Raw genomic sequence first — 25,451 nt, forward strand, 5'->3', positions numbered from 1 at the left:
AATGGATAAAGGTAAAAAATAAAGAAGTAAAAATATTTATATTGATCCATTAGTGTGCTTTTCAGAGGATTTAAAATAAATATTTATGTTATTGTTTGTTTTATTTGTCTATTGGCAAATCATTGTTAGGTTTCAATAGGTTTCCCATTACAAGTCTGTTCATAAAGGAATAAACTCGAGATAGAAGTCCACACGTGATTGAGGTGTGTAAGTAAATTCTATTGGTTCAACATCGTCTTAAATTTAAAAGTAACCAAACTCTCCCGAATCCTTAATTGGCTCATTATAATCTGCATTAACCATGATGTAAGTTTCATTTTCAATTGTAGCATTTAATCCTGTGAGAATATGATGAGCAGAAATGGAAGAGTTTTTATGTTTTACTGGAATGTGTTATTTTATACGAGGAGACAACCACCTAACTCGCAGTGGACCCCATTACAGGCACTGACATATGCAGGACAGTAACCTGTTGTTAAGTAGTCACTCTATTAAACCAGAAATTCAAACTAATTGCGTAAGTTAAACCAATTTTTGAGTGATAAATTTATTTCTTTAAAAGCAGATTGAGTGCCGTAACAAAACGTAAAGTGTAAAATCCAGTAACAGGTAATTGAGATGAGCATTTTCAAGAGTTTTCTGTATTTTGTGGCACGACAAAAATATTTCATGTAAATAATCTACACATATATTTTTGAATATTTTAAAGAGTTCCGTTTTGTTTAACACTAAAGCCATAATTAAGAACAGGAATACAAATTATTATTTTCAAAATTGTCCTCAATATCTTCTTGTGTTTTGACATTTATTATAAATCTCGCTTTTTTTAATAATGTTTAGTTGTTAAAACCAAATACATTTTGTACTTACTAAATCACAAACTCAGCTCTTTTTGCGTTTAGAAACTAAAATTTCTTAATTTTTTTTAGTTTAAACTTTAAAAAAATCACAGACAAGTTTTAAAGTATCTCAATAAAAAATGAATAATCGAGAAATGAGGTGTAATAAATTACCAGACACAAACTGTAACATTATAAATATAACAAATAACAACTACAAACTGCTTTGATAATACTACATCATTAAGATACAATTAAACATAGAGTTAGACCTAAAGCAACAATTGAACTGAGCAGATGCTTTCATAATTAAGTCAGTTTTTGCAAAGATGGAGGCTATTTGCAGATACAAATGAAGTCCAGGGGCTAGTAAAACTTTGTATACAATTTGCTTGTTTGTTTTAGAATTTTTACATAAAGCTACACAAAGCATAGCCTTTCTTAATTTTGAAATGGGCTACTTTAGTATGACGAAATAGTGTGATTTTACTGTTACTCTTTTTACACACCCTTCGTCCAGAAGTGCCGAGTACATTTTTGTAGTAACAGAACATGAACTTTGAATTGTTGTACTCACAGTTGAGGCACGCTAACTCTAGCCTACGCCCCGTCCTTAGGAGCATAAACTAAACTATCTCATATATGCATAACGAATGTAACTATGAGAAGAAGAAAATATTCCTCAGAATTTTAAATAGGCTCAAATGTAATGTTTCTGTTAGGAAATAGTGGAAAATGTTACTGTAGCAAGTAGTGAAGTTTTGGGTGTGATGGCTAATGAAAATCATCTAGAAAAAAGAACAGCAAAATGCAACAGTAGGCGACTAAAAGCCCTACTCCACAGAAACCATCAAGTTCTGACGCTTTGCGTAAAGAAACCACGAAATATTACATATACTAATATTTAGCAAATTCAATATCAGAGTGTGTGTGTTTTTATAGCAAAGCCACATTGGGCTATTTGCTGAGCCCACCGAGGGGAGTCGAACCCCTGATTTTAGTGTTGTAAATCCGAAGACATACCGCTGTACTAGCGGAGGGCGCAATATCAGCGAAAAGTATAGAGTAAATTGGACACCTAGGGTTCCACACATTCATAAATCACTCGTAACAGAAAAATACAAGTGTTGTTATTATTGCAACGGCAGCTGAGACAATGAAGTCAGGTAATATCTTCTAGTAACCCATGTTTCTTGCTATGTTTGCGTGAAATCCTATTTTTTCAATAGAATTTAAAATGCATCATACCAATAATGAAAGAAGGAGATGGTTTTATAATGGCGTAGACTAATTTCTGTTGGCTAAGATTTTATCTCCTTAATAGCAAACGAACTTCTACAGTCTGTGCATCTTAGACTCCCGGATGTTGCCCTGATGTATCTCAGTAAACTTGCATCTTCCAAGATGACAGTGTTCCAGTCCAAAGAATCAGAATCTCGATGGTGTTCCTCAAGTACAATGATGACTTTTCTTCTACAATTATCCGACTTGAATCCAATCAAACCCCAAAGTCACTAACTATAAGTTTACCATTCTTTATTGAAACCATAGTGCCCCACACCTCACTAATGCATGATAATTGCGGTGCTCAAAATTCCTTGTGGATCTCTAGCGTTTTATAGCATTAATTAAACAAAATTAATTCAGAATTTGTAAATACGATTTACCATAGAAGAAAAACTTCATGTTATAGAAGGAAGTCTGCTAGATACAAAACAATAAAGTTTTAGCAAGTGATAAAATGCTGACTTTGTAATTTATGTTTCAAAAAACATTGGCGGTATTGTTATTGTCACATTCGTTGGGAGAAAGAGAAAATTTAAGTTAATTAGAAATATATTACATAAGAAATAGATGGCGATACAAGCAAGATGGGGAAGGTAATTACTCGAAATGCTGTGTCTAGTGAAACATTTATAACTTGATAATAGACTTAAAATATACACAGACTTACAAAACACGCAAAATAGAATAAATCTTTGTTTAAAATCTAATGATAATTTTAAAATATTCACATGAAAACACAGATGTAATAGAACTTGTGAAATATAATTTCAAACACGGCTTTATAAAACGGATAAAACTGGAAAAAAGTATGAAATATTTCATTCTTGAAACATAATTGACAAATACGTATTTGATACACTAATATTTAATATATTTTAATTACTTCAATAAGTTCACCTAAAAATATCATTTTCGTTTGCGCATGTTTCGTTTTAATTAGCGTTGAATTCATCATGATTAATTTTAAGATTCCCAAAAATATTTACACTTTAGTAGTAAAAGTGTTTATTGTTTGAGTTGTATGGAATATGTTAGAAAGCGTGTGATATTAAAATACAGCTTTTTGCTAAGTAAACCTAAACCTATATTCACTGCAAGCTTCAACTGTTGTTGATTTATCTTTAACCTTCTTTAGATCTAGTATATTACTCTACAATAATGGTGTAATTTTATCCTTCACATTTTGTGTTTAAGTCACGTATCGAGCTCAATTTTTAATGGTAATTGAGCAACGTCACCAGATACCTTGTAAACAAATTTCAAACCGTGTTTGTTTACATGATAAATAAATCCATTTTGGTATCATGGTTTCAAAATAAACATATTGTGACAGTTTTTTATTTTACTACGATATTCAATTAGTAGCTAAGGATTCGAGATTATGCCATTTTGAAACCTGGTTTCGAGGATTTGTCAGCATTTCTTGCCAATGAAGAAGTTGTTCTCCTCGGGCATACAAAAATGATCCAATCACAATTTTTCCGTATGGTTCATCTCTGACTAATGGAGAGGGACCTGCCAAGAAAACGGTAATGCCAAAACTACAAGCATCAAAAAATCGACCAGAAACAACGAAGTTGAACTGTTCATTAATGTAAATTTCTCCGTCGTTACTGTTTGTATGGTAAAGAGATGTACGTTTGGTCTTCATCATCTTTCGTCCATGGAACAGCTGAAGTTTCACAAAAATCCCTACAAAGACAAATGAAAGTTTCTCTATTGGCATGAAAACATCTAGTTTTCTTTAAATATTTTATTTAAGTTTTTTATTCTCAGGTAGTTTTTGTTTGTAGTTTTAGCGCAAAAGTACATAAGGACAGTCTGTGAGTAGCTGTTTTTAAATTTGAACTGAACGTCGGGAGTAGTCTAGAGGTTAAAATTGCTGGTTCGAGTTTCGATGCCGTAAAACTACTCTCCGCATTTTAGGATAAAGGCTTAGCTTTGTATTAAAATTAAGAAATAACACGAGAGAAAAGCAACTAGTTAACAGCACCAACCGCCTACTATTGAGCGATTATAGTATGACCGAAGTGAGCTTTACAGCGTGCTCACGGACCCAAAGTGTGGAGGGTGTTTTTGTGGCAACAGATCGCGAAACAGGAAATAGGTACGTTAATTACTGTGCCATAAGACTTTTTTCTTTAGAAACTACAGATGTGATTTATAAAGATTTTGTAATTTGAAAAAGGAAGTTTGCATTTTAAGTGAAACAACTACTTAGAAGGTTTTAAAACAGAAAGGATAAAATAGTTTATCTTGGAGAAGACTGATTTTTCTTAATTCAAAAGTTTTAAAAAAGCTTCTCTTTTAGCACAAGTTAAATGATTAATTAGTACAAACAAACCTTAATAAGTCAATTATATAGAACTGAATAAAAGTTTTGCATAAACACTGATAGATAAGAAAGATCACTTGTAGGAGTTTATATCTTTACACGTCATAATCTTTAGGATAGCGAATATTAATGCGCGCGAATTTATATTTTAATCATGGTGTATATCTTGTATTATCTACTCTGAGATAAAAAATGCTCTATATTCATTAGAAAGCGTATGCAATAATACATATCGGTTTACATGATTATGGAGAGAAACCTTTAGGTTACAATACAAGTATTTAATCATGGCAGCTTGTGCAACAGAAATGACAAGAAAAATGTCAATATGCGTTTCATTTATATTCTTCGACATTCATTTGATGGAAAGTTTAACTTTGTGCAATCTACACTGAGTCTACACTGTTGTCATCTACACCGTGTGTTTTATTGAAATTGGAAGCCTTAGATACCATAAAAACAAATGTAACATGAGTTCAGCGTGTCCCTGTCATTACTATTAAGTGACATTGACAAAACCAGCCGTATTTTGGATATCCAACTGATGTTATTGTATAGAAAATTTAAAACGAGTATATATTCAAATATAATTTACATTTTAAAGGTTTGGGAAACAGACTTATAGAGATTATAGAGATGGAAACCTTCTTAAAGTAACGTCTTCACATACTCAACGATTTTTGCAAGCGTCTGTTCGTCGTTCCAAAGACTGTCTCACATCAGGATAAGTTGCTTCACTTTAACCGGTGTGTCGATTAGAGCACTCATTTTAAACTTGTTACCATAAATGTTACGTACACAGCAAAAAACGTGTTGAGTGTTTTCTACAGTTTTATTCAAGTTTAATTTTTACGTAGTTATCCATTTTAGAACTTTAATGATTTCCAGGCGTACTTACCTTTCTAGTTTACGAAATAAAAAATTGCTCTTTCCAATGAGTAAAAAGTCAACAATTTTCGATAGTTAGTTTCTTTGTTTGTTGGGTTATTGTTTTAGTTTGAATGTTAATATTACAGCCATCACATGTTGGGTTCTATTGAAGAGGATAGGGCTGATATTTTCTGGATGAGTTTTGATTTGAAATGGAAATAAAACAAAGCCAAACAGAGATAGTTTGGGTCATGTTGAATTTGAAGCAAACAAGATAGGAGGCTGGAGTCTCTTCAACTTGAAAAGGTTTGGAGTAAATAAGGTAGTGGCTAGGTGGTTAAAGCATACTCCTGAAAACATTTTAAATAAATATGGGAAGAAACAGGGTTCATGGTCTCCAACAGAGTAGTAGATTAGATTACACGACAAGATTGGGAAGACGTAGAATAAAAATCAAGTTACCCACAGATGATCTATTTTTCACCACATTGTACAAATCGAGACGAATGTAGAAGAAGAACACGTGCAGTTAACGTGATGTTTATAACAATTTTAGGCCTATTGATTTCCAATATTTCACCAGCTTTCGATATTTAAGAAGCAGTTTTTAGAAAACTAAATTAAACAGTATCTGACTTATAGGATTTGATGAGATTTAGAAAAGTAGGGTGACAAACTTGGACTTTATGTTCTTAATAAGATATGGGCAGTCAGGGTATGAGCCAATATTTCAGGGGTTACATTAAACTAAGAGGGGAATTATGGATAAATTATCTGGGATACTGGGGTTTAAGGATCACGTGGGGGTTGGAGTAATTGGCATAGAGTGCAGAGGAGTTATTTCAAGACTTAGTGGTAAAGAGATTAAGAGACTTCCATAAGATAGTAGTGTGTAATAGTCTTGGAGTAAACAAGTTAGGACATGCTCTTGGTAAAGCTTGGAATAAGCAAAAAACAAAAACTGGAAAATCAAAGTTTTTACACGTTTGGTGATATTTAAACTGAATAGTTTGTGAAACTAAACATTTATTTAATAAAATTGTAGCTTAAAATAATGATGAAAGAAGAATGTTCATCTTGTAATTCTGTTTTATTGTGTTTCTTCTTATCTCTGGTCATGTAATGTTCCAGTGTAAGACTTAACATTCATAACGTTTACTTACTAGTCTATTCCTTAGTCGAAAAGGAAATTAAGGTATAGGATTTCTTTCTTAAATTAATCGGTGACAGTTTTCATTTCATATTTACATAAAAGACGACAACATTGAAAATTGAGCTTTGATACAGTTTATCTTCTTTTGAGTAAAATAAAAAACATAATTCTTTATTTAAAATCGCATAATTTCTTGACTTACCAGCTTCTCCACCGTCTATCCCAATGATATTTCGAATTCTTTCCACTACTACTTTAATTCTGTTGTTTGAGGAACTACAGGATAGGCCCACTTGAATCTCTCCCAAAGAACCGGAATTCTTTATGTAAAATATTTTAGAATTAGTCCTTGTTAGTTACGATTATTATATATCTGCTAAGGTAAAAAAAAAGAAATATTATTTGATAAAATTATAGAGATGCTATAGTATTTTAAAAATTTATTGCAAGTAATAAATAATACTAGTGTACTTGGTGTGTATCTTCGTTTTAGTAAACGTTGTAAAATTCGGAAAGGTGTATATACATATAAATACATACACACTATTTTTGCGAACTTTTTTATAGTACAAATTTTATGGTAGGTTAAGATAATTCAACAACTTACGATAAAAGTTCTGTGTCAGCCTTTAAATTATCTTTCAAAATGTAAACAAATTTCAACTTTACTTAGCCCATTCTTTAATAAGTATTCTCATGCCACAATTATCAAGTTACATCCTCAAATGACCCGCCGGTAATGAGATTCGTTTTGGTTTATTTGAGATTAAGCACAAAGCTACACAATTGGCTATGTATGCTCTGCCCATCACGGGTATCGAAACTCAATTTATAGTGTTATAAGTCCACAAACATACCGCTGGGGAGCAAGAGGAATCCCAAAACAAAATATTTAACCTGTTAAAAGTTAAAAGTTGTATAACATATGGAAAAATAATATAAAACAATGAAATTTCCAATTGGAAGTAATAATCATTGAATGTTAATGTAATAATTATTACATTACATTAACATTCATCAGGCCCGGCATTATCGTTGGTTAAGGTGCTCACTTCTTATCTAAAGGTTGCCGGTTCGAATCTCCGTCGCACCAAACATCCTCGCCTTTGATTCGTGGGGGCGTTATAGGTTACGGTGAATCCCACTATCCGTTGGTAAAAGAGTATTCTAAGAGTTGGTTTTGGGTGGTGATGCCTTTTTATCTAATCTTACACTGTTAAATTAGGGACAGCTAGTACTCGTGTATATTTGTGCGAAATTAAAAAAAATTACCGACTTTTTTAATCTATCGCTCAAAATTGTGTCATGGTGATGAATGTTGTAAGTGACTGACAAACAAAATGAATTAACCGAAATCATCCATTTTTCTATGTGAAGTGCGTATGATATTACAATAATAATTATTGGAATTACTTGCAATGTTGATAGTATGTTCTAGACTTATATATCGTTATAAACCTTGTAATCAACAGATTAATATGCTCACAAGCAATTTGATGTATACATAGTCTGGAAAATGCGTTTGAATAGCCATAACATCATATAGGATCCGTTGCTGATATTAAGATTAAAGAAATATTAAACCTATAAATCATTATTGGCGCGTGTTTAAATCAAAAATAATTCTTAACTTTGTATTGTTTCAGACATCTAAATGAACCACGAAAGACGCAGAGGTTTTATTATTTATGTATGTTGCTTACCTGAGTAGTGCGCTCCAGATTTCTCCAGTTGACTACGTTCTTATGAAAATCGAACGTTCCTAATGGAACACGAACGTGACCTAAAGAGTGACGAACCTTTCTTTTATCTACATCATAAACAGCCAGTCTCAAGGTTCTATCGGAGATATTCTCTTTGTTTATCTGTAAAAAAAAATTACGAGATATAAATTAAATGTTCAAAACAGAAGCCATGCAAACGTGACAAAAATATCTATAAGAGATTTTTTTCCCTGAAATATACCACAAGTGTTTATTATACTTCAAATGAAGATTAAACATTTATTATAAATTTCTGTTTTTTAATTCTCTTTAATGTTTATTGAATGAAAACTGAATAACGTTGGCTATTATTTTAAAAACAAAAACAAGTTAAAATGCCTCTAAATAAATGTTGGAAAGAGAGATCGTAATTGAACTACGTTGGAAATGATAAGCATATTTCCTTGAGAAAGGAATATCATAGAAATATTCAAATATCCAATGGTGGTATAAAGGTAGGAAATCTTCAATTCAAGGTCTTTGACCTTCTGAAGCTAAATGTTTGTGCTATTAAACAGCTTGAATAGTGTTTTCGCAATAAACATGGGCAGTTGATCAGACTCAGAGGACAGTCTGATGTGGAAGGCTCGAAAAGGAAGAGTCAGAGACAAGTTGGTTTTGGCTTTGAGTGTCGCTTAATATGGTGAGTCGGATGTATAAATCGTTTGTAGACTAGGGAACTATTTCTGATTGACTTATGATGGGTCGTTATTTCACTATAACAGTGACCAAGGTCCATACATATCCCTAGTAGACAATAGAAATAGGAAAGTATTAACACCAGTGTTTTCAGACTACCTTATTTGGCCTCCGGTTCTCGAAAAATAAGCCAGTCTTATCGTTCAGAAAGGAAAAATTGTGTTAGAAACATCTCTATTAAAGCAATAACAGAGAAGCCAATGTTCTATTCGTCATTAAATTAAGTTCTGGAGAACGCGTCATGAACAGTTTTTTAAATTGCTGCATTCGGAAAAGAAGAAACTTTGGAGGTTATGCAATGCCGGCTGGCATCTTCATTATCATTGTTTATGTATATCGAAGTCTTATAGAGTTACTTTATAAATGCTCTACGTTATACTGACGACGTCCTTGAACACTATATGCATTTGTGTGCTGATGTTCTGTGAGATTATGTTATCCCAATGAATGATAATATCAGATTACATAGAACCAGGACTGTGGACAAACAACTTCAGTTTGTGAAATAGAAAGATACGAGTGATCGGCATTTTCTCCAGACCTTAATCTGGCAGAAAACGTTTAGAATGTCCTGGGAAAATGTATACGGATTGAAACCACCCAGCTCTATCCCTGACCATCTCGCAGTAGTTATTTTTGAAGAACTGACCAACTACCTCATTGAGAGCACGAGTAACTGGTAGCATGCTTAGCAGCTCGATGTGGTCACATTCCCTATTAGCGAATTTTTTGGCGAACATTTCTTTATCGTACTTTGTTTATCTTGATATAGTTTGTCCAATTTATGATTCTGTTTGAAGTTTGTGTGTGTGTGTGCGTTTTCTTTCTTCTGTTTTTGCATGCGTATCGTTCACAAGTAAATTGCATATCTCAATTTGTAATACACCTACACGTTTTAAAACCAAAGGTACTTTTGTCTCCTGATGGATCAGCGGTAGGTTTAAGGACTTAAAACGCTAAAATTCAGGGTTCGATTGCTCGCGATAAACAGAGCACAGATAGCCCATTGTTTAGTTTGCATTAAAAAATAAGCTTTCTGACGTGCGTGTAAAAGTATCTACCAACGTAATCGTCTTTCATATTATGTATTGTTTAATGCTATAAGAAAACGCTAATGTGTTGGGTCGTGGAGCTTACATAAGCTCCCTTCCCCAGTGGCACAGCGATATGTCTACAGATTTAAAACGCTAGAAACCTGTTTTCGATACCTGTGGTGGGCAAGCACAAATATCCCTTTGTGTAGCTTGGTGCGAACAAATAAGCTTAGACAATTTATTTTAAATTTATTGTTTGACTTGTAATATAAATCATGTCAATATGCTACTCTTAGTAGTTTGTGTTTAAATACGAATAGGAAATGACGTAAGTATCATTATATGCCAGATTTCTGTATTTTATCGACATTTTAAAGCTCACAGTTAGCACAGAATTTTGTGATTTTTTTCGGCATTAGTTTAAAGGCTTAGAGAAATAGAAATTGTATATTATAGTCTGAAATTTGTGTTTTACACACCCATCTTAAGACCAGATTCTGGGTCAAACAAGTATTACCTTGAATGATGTGAAGGAACTTCAGATAATACAAACAAATATTTATTAATTCTAACAAATGTTTAACGCTATTCGAGTTTCTTACCGGAAACTTGAAGGTTTCATGAAATTTGGGGTTTAGGGTTCGCTTGCGAACTTTCGATTGTTGAAAATTCTCCTCATCAGGTAGTAGGTAGAGTTTCACAAAAGGATCCCTGGGTGTCTGGTTGGGTGTTCGTCCTAGAAAAAAAAAAAGATAAAAGTAACAAAAATAAATTTAAACTGCAATTAGCCTAACAAGGCAAGTTGCACATTACAGGCTTTGCCTTGTTGGATTACTCATTAACTAGTAATTATTACGATTAAGAATTAATTTTTTTCACTCCAGGTTCTTATTTATGTGTTTATAGCGCAAATAAATAGTGTACCTTGTAGAGTTTTCCTTTGGTTTATATCTTTACACTCTCACTAGTTGTTTCTAACTAAAACCATTAATCGCTCAAAAAAGTTTCACTTTGATACATGAATGAAATAAAGTGAATATTTTTTACTTTGTACATTTGTTTGTGTACCTACGCCTAGTAAATAAACTGCTTGTCATTGCTATTGTTGCTCAGCTGGTAATTCTAAGAAAGTGTTCGCGAAGGCAAAGAACACTTTCTGCTAAGTAACTACACTACATCTGCTATACTAGTGCCGACGAGGTCGTTTGTCCAGCACACGGGTTCATTAGGTCAGCTGGGGGCACAACATAGTAGTGGTCTAGGCAAAATTTATGTAATCAATTTTCATGATAAACGGCTAAACCATAGCTTTTACAATACATCTTGCTTGTACGTTTATTGCACATCTCTCTATTCACAATTCACCTCCTTTCAATACTTTTCCCGTCTGATGTAGATTTTTGTTTTTACACTTTTCTTTATGTTCTTAATTTCGTGTGTATTACAGGCTGTGCAACGTTTTTAATCATGTGTACAACATCACTGTTTTTCTAAAAAAAAATGTTGATGTCCTACGAAGCATTAATAACTCACTTTACTAACAAAATCAAAACCAAAATTGTTTGAGAAATGTTCTTGTCAAAATATCAAAGCGGACAACAAGATATTACGGAGTGGACATTTATGTAATTTTGATGCAAATTTTAATTCCTATACTTTCAAAATGTTCCAGTATTTCAGAGATTCACAGACAATGGGAGGAAGTATCATTAAAACCTGTTACCCATTGTCTTGACAAAGTGATTAGCGTATCAAGCTGTGTCTGGTTTAAAGTGAAATATACTGCTAAGCAAACTCCACATTCTATGTTGAAGATGCTATGAATGTGATAGTCGAAACCCGCTACTTCGTTCACATTATCTTCATAGACGACAAGTTGTTAGTTAATGATGCTTTCATCTAGTCACCAGTTCCAGATTAGAAATGTCTGTACATGATCCCTAACGGTTTCTGACTTGATAATTCAACATACGTTTGCATAAGGTGTTGTTTAGGTTGTATTTTCACCAAAGCAAGTTGGTATTGTAATAAACAAATTTGTTAAGCTATAAATTCCACTTTCAGCTTCTCACCTTTCTTCTTCTACTATACAATGTGTTAGGTTTTTCTTTGGTAACTGAAGAGGTACATCCGACATTCAAATATGTCTTTTTGAAAAGGGAAGCTTCTTCTGTTGGTCAGTTGTCTTTTTAAGGAGTTAGAGCGCTAAAATCTAAGATTGATTGCGCACAAAAACAACAACATGGAAAGAGAGACCAATCCTGCCTTCTAGCATGTAAATATATTAATTGTAGATAATATTTTTATTTATAAAAGAAGGAGAGAACATAGTTGTGTTCTCTAGTGAATGATGAACTAAACATAACATTTAGGAACTGAATTTCAGTTACTATTAATCTTTTTTTTTTCGATGTTAAAAGTGGAACCTAGTTCTGCCCTTTAGTAAATAATATCTTTATAATAAAACATCTGTACTTCGTCTTAAATGTATTTTATCTTGTTTTAGGCATTAAAATAAGAGCTCAGTTGTGGCCCTTGATGAGCTAAACATACCTGGTAAATTCTTCGCTTTAACTAGGGTTACTTCTAATAACTGATCTTCTTCTTGGTAAAATATAGAGAACCATATTCGACCGTTCGGAAAAGGAGATCCCATCAGCTCGTCGTCTTGGATACTTCTATTGTGGACAGACGTAAAATATCACCAAATTAATAATTTACGGATTCTAAATCCATATCTCATTATTCAGTAACCTCTAAACATGTGTTCTTCAGATTCAACCATAACATATAACTTCTAAACATTTGTACTTCTAATTATACCATACTTTGCTATTAAAAAAAAACATACGAAAGAAATAACAAATGTGCGTAAATAGCTTACCCTTTAACTATGACAAAAAAACAACAGTTTTTTGATACAAATAAATTTTTCACTTCTACCTGTTTTTGAAGAAATTTAATTTTTTTACAGTAACAGATATTAATTGATCGCTAACTTTACTATGAAACGTAATTGAAATAATAGGCTTATAGCAGAATATTAGTTTCCCTTCTTTGTGGCGAGTTGAATTAAAATAAATAGTGTAGAAGTGCAATTGATCAATATCTCTGACAGAAGCGCCATCTATGAGGAAAAAGAGGGTGGATCTGCAATATCAGACAATTGTAAACAAAAATAAAATTACTGAAAGGACAGTTGTGCTGATACTAACTCAAGACGGGGCCGGTTAAGTATCTGTAAATTCTTTCATTTGCTGGTAACATTTCCCTAAACATATTGAAAGTAGATATCGAGAATATATCATGTACCGTCTTTCGTTTTATTGCAACCTTGTCGCTGCTAAACATTTCTACAGACGGAGAGAAGAGTGACATTGAACTACACAGAGAATATTTTACAAATTTTTATTTAGGTTCTTCTCTTTTAAGTGTAATTCGGGTGCATGTCTTAAAATGGCTCTCCCTGTTGAACATTGGAGAGGATTTGGACCTTCTGGCTCTCCTGGTGGTGGTGCCCATGGTTTGTATCTTGCTTTGTTTATACTGTTGTAGATTGTCCAGAAATAAATATTATTTTTTTTATTTGAACTTCGAAGTTTGAAAAAAGTATAAATCAATGTTGTAACACATGCTTTAATCAAAGTAAGCACCATTTCCTTGAACACACTCTTGCCAACGTGTAACAGTGCTGTTCATGCCCCTGCTGTAGAAATCAGAGTTTCTATGGACAATGAGCTCCCTGAAAGTTTCTTTTGCAGCTTCCTGGTTTGGAAAGCACTTATTGTTCAAAAAAGTTGTCAAAGTGCTTGAAGAAAGGAAAATCTCTAGGCGAGAGGTCTGGGGAATAAGCTGGATGAGGCTCAACCTCGATTGCCAATTCGTTCAATTTTTGGAGCGTCATTCTTGACAGGTCTCATAACGTCGATTTCCTTAATCTTCAGTTAGCTCATGCAAAACCCACTTATCCAACTTCTTCGTCTTTTTAATCGCACTCAGGTAGTTGGTAATGCTTGATTTGCTTGTGCATAGCTTTTCTGCAAGTTCACGTACTGTTGAGCGAGGGTCTTTCTCAACCGCTTCCCTTAATGTGTTTTCATCTAGGAATGACTTCCTTCCACGACCTTCGTGGTCTTCAAGACTTCCATGTCGAACTCTTGGGAAAAAACGCTGAATGTCCCTTCAGTAACAGATCCATGATCGAATGCCTGGTTGATGTTCCGTTTAGTTTCGGTAGCTTTTCGTCCAAGTTTGAAGTCGTAGAGGAAAAATCAGACGAAAGTTCTTATCGCAGACGATTAAGATACCTTGTAAGTAACAAACTATTGATTAAACTACCCAATAAACGATAAGTTACTTTATATTCAGCTTCTAAATGTCATCGTGAGAATTCCGGCATTTATTTCTGTACAATCTAATAGCAACAAAAAACATTTTATCTTTTGGTAAAATGCTCTTATTTTTACACGAATTTACACATTCCCTGCCACTTGGTGAGTTTGAAACACATGTACTATTTTATGTAATCGAAATTGAAATAAATGTCAAGTATGATGGAAACCTATATTTAAGAGCGATCTTTTATACCTGATTTCCTGAATTAAATAGTAAAGAGTTAATTATTATTTTTAGAAATTTCATTCAAATATATAACATCTTTACAACAGCAACAGAGAAAATACAGTTTCAAACTAGCCAAGAAAGACACCTGCGGTGAAACTAACGTCGCAAGAAATAATTTCTTTTTAAGTATGTACGTCACATGTTACGTATGACTTATTAATTATGTACGTCACATGTTACGTATGAAACAGTTGGTTTGTTTATTGAATTTCGCGCAAAGCTACACGAAGACTATCTGCGCTAGCAGTCCCTAGTTTAAAAAATGTAAGACTAGAGGGAAGGCAGCGAGGTATCACCATTCACCGTCAACCCTCGTGCTACTCTTTTATCAACGAATAGTGAGATTGAACGTCACATTATAATGCCTCCACAGCTGAAAGGATGAGCATGCATGGTGTTACGGGATGTATAAAACAGATAAGGCTGGCATATGGAAATTATAATAAGAGAACAATCGAAAAATACTGTTAATGTTTTCTTCTAGGAATTTACTATTTTTTTCTTGTTGTTTTTTCGTAACACCTGTTCATATTTTATCCCCAATTTAGGTTTAACTAGAAATGTTTTGGATTAACATTGTAATTTTGCTTGCGTACGAGAGTTGATTGTTTTTTGGAGCAAAGCCATATCTGTTGTGTCAAACTCCATATTTTATCTTTTTAAGTCAGTAAACCTACAGCTGTTGCACGTGAGTGGGGGGAGCTCTTATTGGAAAATGTAAAACTCCAACTGCTAATTAATTTATTTCATTACTAGAACCAGACAAATCATGTACTTTCATTTCAACACTGGAACCAAAAAAGGCAGGTTCTTGTATTTCAATATTAGAACCGCAAAAGGCAATGGTATTTGTGTTTCAAGAATTGAAGTAGCAAATGTGTAGAACAACTGAATCAGATATACACATTCTTGTCTCATTTCTATGATACTTATGGTGAAAAGTAAGTTGATACATTAAAGGAAGCCCCAGTTACTGTTACTTCCCACTATATTTCAAGTTTGGATTCAGAAACACAACTGCAGTGAATTGAAAGTGAGTACCATGCTGAAGATAATCACTATCAAGGCCTCTTTTAAGCCTTTTTCTAGCTACCCAATTGGAGTTGTAAGAGAGGGTACTTAATCGAAACGGTCACTTCTTCCTGCACCTAACTCCACACTCTTACTTGTTAATAATTTAGGGATATATCTTGATTTGTCACATTGCTTGGCACTTATGTTCACTCTTATTTTAAAATTGACATGCAACCCATACCTCACTAGAACTTAAACACGTGGCCACTGTTTACTCACTTTCATTGATTTAACCAAAGTAACAAAACTTGAAGTTAATGTGGCGCTCAAAATGTCAACAGAGAAACTAGAAAATAGGATAAATCTTCAACAACAACCACTAGATGATAAATAAGGCAAAACGACAAGCAGCGTGGGTGGGAAGTCGTTTTCATTCAGAAACACATAACTATAAATTTTGTGTGAAAGTGAGGCTCACTTTATTATAGAATTTTGAAAAAGAAAAATATTTTCAATCTTAGACACTACGTTCAAACTCTTATTTACTGCTTTCATAAATCACTTTGGCAACTGACCGTATCGCATATAACTTCACGTTAGAATAGGCTGTGTCTGCTACATAGCAAGATATCGTTGGATGCGGAGAAATAAATTTATAATATCAATTTCTCAGAACACATTTGGCCCGGCCTTGCCAGGTGGGTTAAGACGTTCGACTCGTAATCCGAGGGTCGCAGGTTCGAATCCCTGTCGCATTAACATGCTCGTTCTTTCAGCTATGGGGGCGTTATAATGTGACAGCCAATCCCGCTATTCGTTAGTGAAAGAGTAGTCCAAAAGTTGGTGGTGGGTGATGATGACTAGCTGCCTTCCCTCTAGTCTTACACTGCACAACTAGGGACGGCTAGCGAAAATAGCCCTCGTGTAGCATTGCGCGAATTCAAAAGCAAACAAACATAACGTAACCAGCGTAACAACAGCGCTCCAAGTGGGCAGGTTTAGGTAGACGACAGTGGCTTCTGTTCAAGTTGGTTGCCATGTAAAGGATTTTGCGTTTTATGGAGTATACATGTTTAATATGTTCACCATTTATATAAGCAAAATCGAGCGACAACATACTCTGTTTTACTGTGTGGGTTTAATAAAAAGATTAATTATATATTTCAATGCGATTTCCTTGCTTTAACTCTTTAAACATTGGTTTTTGTTTCTTATATTTGTTACTACTCGCGACTTTATCCCACGCACTTTAGTATTCCATCAAGTCACCACATATTTTTATCAAGAGACGGTACGATAATTCGATTCTAATATAGTAAATGTTGTTATTCCTGATGTCGTGTACTCATATAGCGTCCTGGTAGCACTGGCGTTTCATACTCGTAGGAAGTATATAAACAAATTAGCAAAATGTAGAGCATAAAAATATGTTACATTTGTTGTATCCTTATCACATTCTACACGAAAGTAAAGCCGCGCCAGCTTCTGTAACATTCAACTTCTCAGATTTTAAGGCTGTCATGGGAAACATTTCGAGGATGAAATCGTTTTAAAAGTGTACCATACACAGTAACTGTTAGCTTTACTTCATGCTTTACTATGCATACAATCTCGTGTATTACCAATTTCTTTATTGAATATTTTGTTTCTTTCATAAGTTTTCATTGTTTATTTTGTGATTGACAAATATGGTAAGATGTGTGCGTATTTTATAAACTTTAATGAAAATAGTCAATCTTATATGAAATAGTATCCGATGCCTTTCTTTCGATTTTTACCACAAATAGTTTAAATGCCTGAACGTAGCACTTCTTCCTGTCTAAATTCAGTTGACATGATGTGAAAGGAATGTATACTATGGTTCACAAACTTTTAAAACATGTATCTTTAAATGTGGTCATTTGTTTGAATTAATACAAATTAAATACGAAAATACACAAATATTAAATTATATATCTTGAAGATATGACTTATTGTCAAACGTAAGAACAATAACAACGAATAAACATCCTTTATTATAAGATATAAATTTCTTAACGCACGCGATTAAATAGGCGGCTTTATGGATGCTGTTCAATTTGCTTCGAAATGACCCGATTCAAATTTCATTAAGACTACAGAGATAAAGTGGGACTTCTTAGCGATATTGGTTCTTTGAGTCTTATTCAAAATTAGAATATCAGTCACACTGTTGGCTCAGCAGATTATAAACATTTTCGCCAGTACCACTAGAGTACATGTTGTAATCAGCTTAAATTAGAAATATTTCATTTTGGTAATCTAACCTTCACATCAAGTTCTTATCAAATATCGGAAAATTAATATACAAACAGTTACTAATTCCATCTGAGTTTATCCTCAGAGAAACTGGAAGCACAGTCTTCATTTGCAGAAGTTAAAAATATTTTAAAGAGTTTATCTACCAAATTTAACATTATTTCTCAGTACAAACGGAATTTCTAATAAATTATAGAGAAATGCATCGTCAATCTAACTATCAGATAATATAAACAATGAGACTTAATAACTTCAAAAACCAGATATGAATTCAACTTGACTCTTCAAAACTGAAGTTTAAGTATTTCTTGGATTTACTTAATCAAAGTGTAATATAATGCCAGAATGTGTGTGTTTTGTAATATACTCGGCAGGAAGAAGTTAGTGAAAGCACATGTTAAATTTATAATTTTATCTGCAAATTAACAAGTTAAGATTCTGTTATTAAACAATATTTATAAACTGACTAGCCACTGTACTTGGAGCCCTATACACGTACGATTACTAATATAAATATATGCATGTTTAAAAGTATAAAAAAGCCTGATCATGCGATAACTCAAGCAATAAATATAGGTGGCACAGTTGTATTACATTTAGTCTGTAAGAAAACTGGAAAAAGCAATTATCCATACGACGTACACAAGAGAATGACAGTTGATGCTGTCATAGAAAATTTCGGATAGATTTCCTTGTCAGATAGCAACAGTTATACGTTACATAGAAATTAAGCGTAGGAAAGAAACACTGATGATTTGAATATCCGATTAGTTTAATTATAGCTTTAAATTAAAATATGCCCGACAAGGCCAGGTGGTTAGGGCGATCGACTCGAAATGTGAGAGTCGTGGATTTGAATCCCCGTCAAACCAAATATGCTCACCATTTCAGATGTGGAAGCATTATAATGTGATGGTCAATCTCACAAGAGTTAGTGGTGGATGGTCATTCCTTCTCTCTGGTCTTTCACCGCTAATTTAAGGATGGCTAGCGCAAATAGCCTTCGTGTAGCTTTGCACGAAATTTCAAAATAAACAAAGAAAAAATAAAATAATGATTATCTACGAGTATAAACCATCTTTATTGTTTATTCGTTATTAAGTATAATACAGCAGAATGGTATCTCTGTGCTGTGCCAACCACAAATTTCGAAACTCAGTTTTTAGCCTTAAGACTTACCGCTGAGCACTGGGGGAGGAGAAAACTTTTTACTTTATTAGTTAAAAGTATAAGTTAATATACAATGATGCACCTTAAACGGTTGCTTGTTCTTATACAGAGATATTTCTTGTTATAATACATTTAACTTCATTCATAATAAGTTATTGTCAAATGACTGAAGGACATTTCATCTTCATGAAGTCACGCTCCTTTGGTCCAGTGTGTTTAATCAAAACGTCTTCAAAATTATTAAATTTAGCTTATATTTTAAAGACAGGAGACAACTATAGTTATTAAAGAAAGCTGTAGACTTATGGTTAAAAGGAAAATAATAAACACAACTACTGTAGTATTTTCTGTGTCCATAGTTTCATAATTATACAAAAATTAGAGATGTTTATTACTTTTCTCCAGATTTAAAAAATGGCAAATGTTTTACTTTATCCAAAATACACCTTTATAATACGTGCGAAATTTCATTGACTAGTTTTGCTTACTTTTCCCATTTCCAGTTTTTATCCAGTAATAATAAAGGAAATAATACGAGTATTATTTTTGTTAATTGTATGAATGTATAGTGTAAAGCTCTGGGTGCACACTTTGCAAAGTTTGATTGTCAACAATGTGAGATCTGCTTTAAAGTGGCTTTTAAAATGACTTTAATTTCGCTATTATCCGCCGCTAAGAGGAACCATTATAAAAAGTATACGTGTAATATAAGCAATGAATGAATGATAACAACAGGATCGACTGAATAAAATATATTTTCATTCTCTTCATCTGATCACTCTTTCTCCCACGGTTCATTTCGCATAACTCAGCTCATAACGAAAAGGTTCATCTATTGTCATTCCTGCTTCTGATTCCTTCTTTCTCACGAGAAGTCATTTTTTAAAGGTTACACACTTTCCAATTCTATATAGTCCACATGATAATGTAAGTACTACTAGCAATATTTTATTTACTTACTGCACGTGTTGTTCCCCTTTAAAGGTCAAGTTAAACAATGCCGATTACAGTGTGTCTTGGATCGACGTAACAAACAAAAATACATGAAACCCATCCTATAACGAATGAGCAACAAAATTTTGGTTTAACTTAAAACAATAAAGGATATCTCATGAACACAACAAAACAGAACATTGGCATAATTCATATTGTATTAAATTACTGTAAAAGTGGATATATATTAACTCAACTTCTAATTCACAACATCTCGTTTTGGAAATTATCCTTAATAAATTATCCTTAATAAATTACCCACGTTTTTTTTTCTCTCAAACATTTCTCAGGTGGATTTCCTTAACGATAATTATTTACATTTTCAACAAACCTGTAGAGATCTGGTTGAACTGTTCCAATAATGGTTGGCTGATAATGTGTGGTTCCTACAGTATTCCAACGAGATAACTTTGCTTTGGGCTGAATACTTTCGGAGTTTGTTCGAAAAGTGCTTGGTACATCAACAGAGGCCGATTGAAAGAGACCAACGTGACGTGAATGAGGCGTCACGCTCCAGTTACGTCCATAGTCGCTGATTTCTTCCCATCCAAACGATGCTAAACTTCACAGATGATTTAAATATTCAATCATTAGTCAAGGTGTTATACTGGCATCTAATAAGCAAATAACTGTGATTTCTAAATCATTATGCTATATGAAGTTACTTGAACTATCCTCTTAAGAAGAACAAACTTTAATTACAAGAATATTATACAAATATTTTAATCTACGACTAGGATTTTTACGACTGGGATCTTTCGGCTCCTTAGCTTTGATTGATAGAATGTAAATAACTGGTTTTTCAACAGTAGTAACATCTCAACGCATCATACATTTACAGTAAAAACACATGAAACGACTTTTACATCGTGTGTAAGTTATTTTAATTGCAATGCATGTATAAGCATACAAACATTCTTACTTATATACGTACATATATAAGGAAAATAACGATACCACGTAATATGGCAATATTGATGAAACATTTGTAAACAAATAAGGCTTAACCTCTAATCCAGTTCCTTGAAAATATTAATTATTGTTATTGATGAAGATAACCAGACAGCCAAAGTTTTGCCCAAAAACATGATACAGCTCACTAAGATGGACTAAATAGTAAATAATTCTTGACGTAACCAGCCTTATGTATAATTCTAATATTATTAAAGAAAACATTGTCGTATTTACCTATAACGTACAATACAATAAATTGTTAATATTGAATGGTTAATATGTATTTTTTTTATGTTCCTCAGCACAAGCACAAGCTGGAATTTAGTATATTGTGCTAAGTATTCACATTGTCTCATCCACGGTTTGTTCCTTAACGTCTTTTTGTATGGACAACTTAGGACTTGACAAAATGGTTCTTAAAGATGACGTGTTCTTAATACATTTTCAAGTTAAAACTCCTGAAAGTTATTTTCATCATCTCTCCTTTTGGTTCCTGGTGTATAATCAGGGTGGTTTCAGAAGATAGATCTGTGTAGAAAGAGCTACTACACTAATGATTCTTTTGACATTTTCGTGAATATTAGTTTATTGTTTTATTATAAATATGCCCTTTAGCTCTCTTAGTTCTGAAGTGTCGAAATGACTGCTGTAGGCTGTCTGAGATATGTAAAAAGTGTCATTCATTTTACCTTTTTTTTCAACACTTGTTGGCTGATTAGGCACATATTTAAAATTTAAGAACAGAATCAATTTACCATGTATCATTTAGTGACCAGTAAAGAAAAACAAATATAACAAATGAATATTTCTAAGCCTTTACGCTAGGAAAAGGCTTCATTTATGATTAATTATGCAAACTGTTTTAGTAGGAAGAAGTCAAAGAGAGTGAAATGAAGTATTTATTTTTCGCATTAAAAAACATTTTAATTTTCTTTTCTAACAACCTTTTATTATATGAGTTTGTTTAGATTGCTTCTAGTAGGAATATTAAGTATTCGAGATAAGGAAAAAACATTTCCAAAAAGTTACATCGCGCTGCCTACACGATATGAATAGAGCATGCGCAGTTTACCTCATGCTGTCCAATTGTATGCTTGGCATTTCCAGGAAATCGTTCCTAAAGTCTTGAGGTAATCAAACTTGTGTAGTTAATCTTAGAGAGAAAGAAAATATATTACTCTTGCATGGCAAGAACCTTACTGGTCCCTTAAGTGAAAGCCTTTACTCTTTCAGGAACCAAATAGCTGTAGAGAAAGTGCATGTTTGTCCTAAGTTTTTGTCTTTAGAAGAAGTTAGATGAAAAAGTACTGTATAACATTTAACTCGCCAACATACCATGATTTGAATACTATAAATTTCAAGGCAACGAATATAAATAAAACTTATGTGTGTTTATGCAATTTCTGCTGAAATTTATTAGTGATGTGGTGTGAATTTCACGCAAAACTACTCGAGGGCTATCTGCGCTAGCCGTCCCTAATTTAGCAGTGTTAGACTAGAGGGAAGGTAACGAGTCATTACCAACCACCGCCAACTCTTGAGCTACTCTTTTTACCAAAGAGTAGTGGGATTGACCGTTACTTTATAACGCCCCTACGGTTGAAAGGACGAGCATGTTTGGTGTGACGGGGATTCGAATCCTCGACCCTCGGATTACGAGCCGAGTAACTTAACCACATGGCTATGCCGGGCCCTTCATTAGTGATTTGTTTTTATTATTTCAAACACATTTTTTTTTAAACAAAGAAAAAATGCCAACATGAAATATGTCGGATTTTGATTTGCAAAAAACTACCTGAATTACTTATACATCCAATACAGTAACTTCAGAAGTCAGAAATCATGGAAAATTTAAATAAAAATATAATTATGGACTAAATAGCAGCGAGGGCGATATAATGTAACGGTTAACTTCACTATTTAGTGGTAAAAGAGTAACCCCCACAGTTGGTGATGACTAGCTGCCTTCCCTCTAGTCTTACACTGCTAAATTAGGGACGGCTAGCGCAGATAGCTCTCGAGTAGCTTTGCGCGAAATTCAAAATTAAACAAGCACTAACATAGGTACCTTTTCTATCCACAATACTATTGTTATTTTATAGTTTTTGTTAGTTCTTTTTCGTCTTTTTTTGACTAAAGCGGGTATGTTTTGGTCTAATGCCTCGTAATAATTAATTCATTTGGTTAAGTTTCCACACGTTCAAGATATATCACCTAAAATAATCAAGAGAGTTTTTAAAGAATGTTGCCACGGACAATAAGTTTCTTTCAACATGAGCTCCTTTCTCTTCACTAGCATGTCACTGCAGGTACTTTGGAATATTATCCTTTATTTTTAAATTTTGTGTCTCCACTTAAAGCTCGTCAATAGCTCGATTACATTAGTCAGTTTTGTGGATCAAATAGCTATTTTAAATATTTGTTAACCTTGTACTTTTTTGTTCAATGATATTTCTAATAGAAATGAGTCAGAAAAATACTGACACCATTTTTAATTGTTGACAAACTTCTGGCAATAATCTAATTTTCTAATTATTTATGCTCTCACTTTTTAAACAAGAAAATATGAGAAAATGCGAGATTATAAATTTTGACAAACGTTTGTCAATATTTTGACAAAAAAACAAATATTGTAGTAGCAGACGAGATTAAATTTCGGGTTCACAGAAGGAGTTTATTCGTAAGTAATAAGATTTACACCTTTTAGTTGTTGGTAATTATTCTTCAAGCGCCATTCCATAAGCGAAATTTGATAAAAAATAATCCAAAGAGATTTTATACAATTGAGAAAATATACAAAGATGACTTACGTTCTGTCATGGCAGATATCCTGAGTTGAATAGGAATCTTTTGAAGTCTTCATGTGATTTCTCGATTTTCGTCTGAAGTACAACCACACAGTAACAATACAGACAGTAGCTACAACCAGGCAAATAGAACCACCGACGATAAACCATAGATATCGGTCTAAGAACGAAAAAATGTGTGAAATAAGTAGAATTCTCTTAAAACTAGCATTTTGATACATAGATGGAGTTAATGAAAAATATTACGTATGCAGTAAATTAGCTTGCCCATATAGAAACTCGTAAGCGAACGTATTATACGGAATTTCGAGACATTAACAAACAAAACATTTAATTTTGTTTTATTATTATTGTGATTATTATCACAATATTTAGAGGTGTGATGTTGGCGAGTGGACGTGATTTTACGTGAAGTAATTATGAATTTCTCGGAAGTTGTGTAATGATAGTTATGTTCTTGGGCAGGTTTAATTAACCTTCAGAACTCTAATAACTTTACATATAACACACTACTTCAGATTGATAATACTGACTTCATTTTAATGTTTGTGATAAACTAGAAACCTACTTCGAGCCTATTGCTATAAAATAAAGAGAAAACAGTATCTTGTTTTAAAGTAATTATAATGATGTTTATGAAGAAGGTAAAGTGTTTTCTTTTGTTTTCTACTCGAACACTCTATATGTTAACCAAAGACTAAATTATTGAAACTGCCCACATATTCCAATCTATTTGTAACTATATCCCACACATGCTTACACACATTCATATATATTAAATATACAATGTTGTGAATAATTACGAAAGCTTGCGGATGGTAAATATACAAGTTACTCAAGTAATTACTATTTATTGTCCCAACTAGTACAGCAGTAAGTCTACGGATTTACAATGCTAAAAAATCAGCGTTCGATTCTCCTCGGTGAACTCAGCAGATAGCCTGATGTGGCTTTGCTTTAAGAAAGACGCACAAATACCATTTATTCTTTTTACAAAAAAAAAACATTATTAGATAACATACAGATGAAAACTATAAAATGCTCTTGAATTTTATGTACATTTTAAATGTCAATTTTTTAAGCAATTACAAATTACTAAATGAATGATAGCGAACTGTTGTTTCTGTACTTCTCTCCACGATTTAACGGCGTTGTTCGGTTGCCATTTGACCAACTCAGATGCCATACAAGTTCATGCAACTTTAATGATATTCATTCCAGGTCTTTGTGTAATTCAAGTCACTGTTGCGAAGGTTAAATTAGCTTCTTTTCTTTCTTATTCTCAAGTATCTTTTATCATATTTACCACGTGTTTGAAATCAATGTGTGGCTGGAAACATTAGCAAAGCCACATCAGGCTATCTGCTGAGCCCACCGAGAGAAATCGAACCCCTGATTTTAACGTTGTAAATCCGTAGACTTACCGCTGTACTGGCGGGGCGCATTAAAAGTCGTACCATTTATTGAAAAAATATTTTTTTAAGAACTTCAGTTCGGGTAAATATTTTAAGGATCTTTGTTTGTGGTGTCATTCAGCAGATGGCACAGGAGTTTTGGTTACATACATAGATACTGATATACACGCCACGTTCATTATAGTAAGATGAACTGAATTTACAGCTTTCTTTGCGAA

The 25,451-nt window shown here is 33.2% G+C and overlaps 1 protein-coding gene across 1 annotated transcript; it reads right to left on the minus strand.

Annotated features, from left to right (window-relative positions):
- Nucleotides 1–765: 765 nt before the first annotated feature.
- Nucleotides 766–23,972, minus strand: LOC143229550 (synaptotagmin-15-like). The gene is made up of 7 exons (XM_076462045.1): nt 23,822–23,972; nt 20,389–20,619; nt 12,534–12,658; nt 10,583–10,716; nt 8,188–8,349; nt 6,687–6,804; nt 766–3,818 (listed from the first exon to the last, which is right to left on the minus strand). The coding sequence occupies exons 1-7, from the start codon at nt 23,872–23,874 to the stop codon at nt 3,481–3,483; spliced, it is 1,161 nt and encodes a 386-aa protein (XP_076318160.1). The 5' UTR covers nt 23,875–23,972; the 3' UTR covers nt 766–3,480.
- Between the last annotated feature and the right edge of the window lie 1,479 nt (nt 23,973–25,451).

The sequence above is a fragment of the Tachypleus tridentatus genome, chromosome 10 (genome assembly GCF_004210375.1).
Source record: "Tachypleus tridentatus isolate NWPU-2018 chromosome 10, ASM421037v1, whole genome shotgun sequence".
NCBI lineage: Eukaryota > Metazoa > Arthropoda > Merostomata > Xiphosura > Limulidae > Tachypleus > Tachypleus tridentatus.

Coding starts and splice junctions, on each gene's coding strand:
- LOC143229550 (XM_076462045.1), bottom strand. CDS start 23,874: ATGAAGACTTCAAAAGATTCCTATTCAACTCAGGATATCTGCCATGAC. Junction 20,620..23,821: donor GATATCTGCCATGACAGAAC/GTAAGTCATCTT, acceptor TCATCTGTGAAG/TTTAGCATCGTTTGGATGGG. Junction 3,819..6,686: donor GATAGACGGTGGAGAAGCTG/GTAAGTCAAGAA, acceptor TTGTCTTTGTAG/GGATTTTTGTGAAACTTCAG.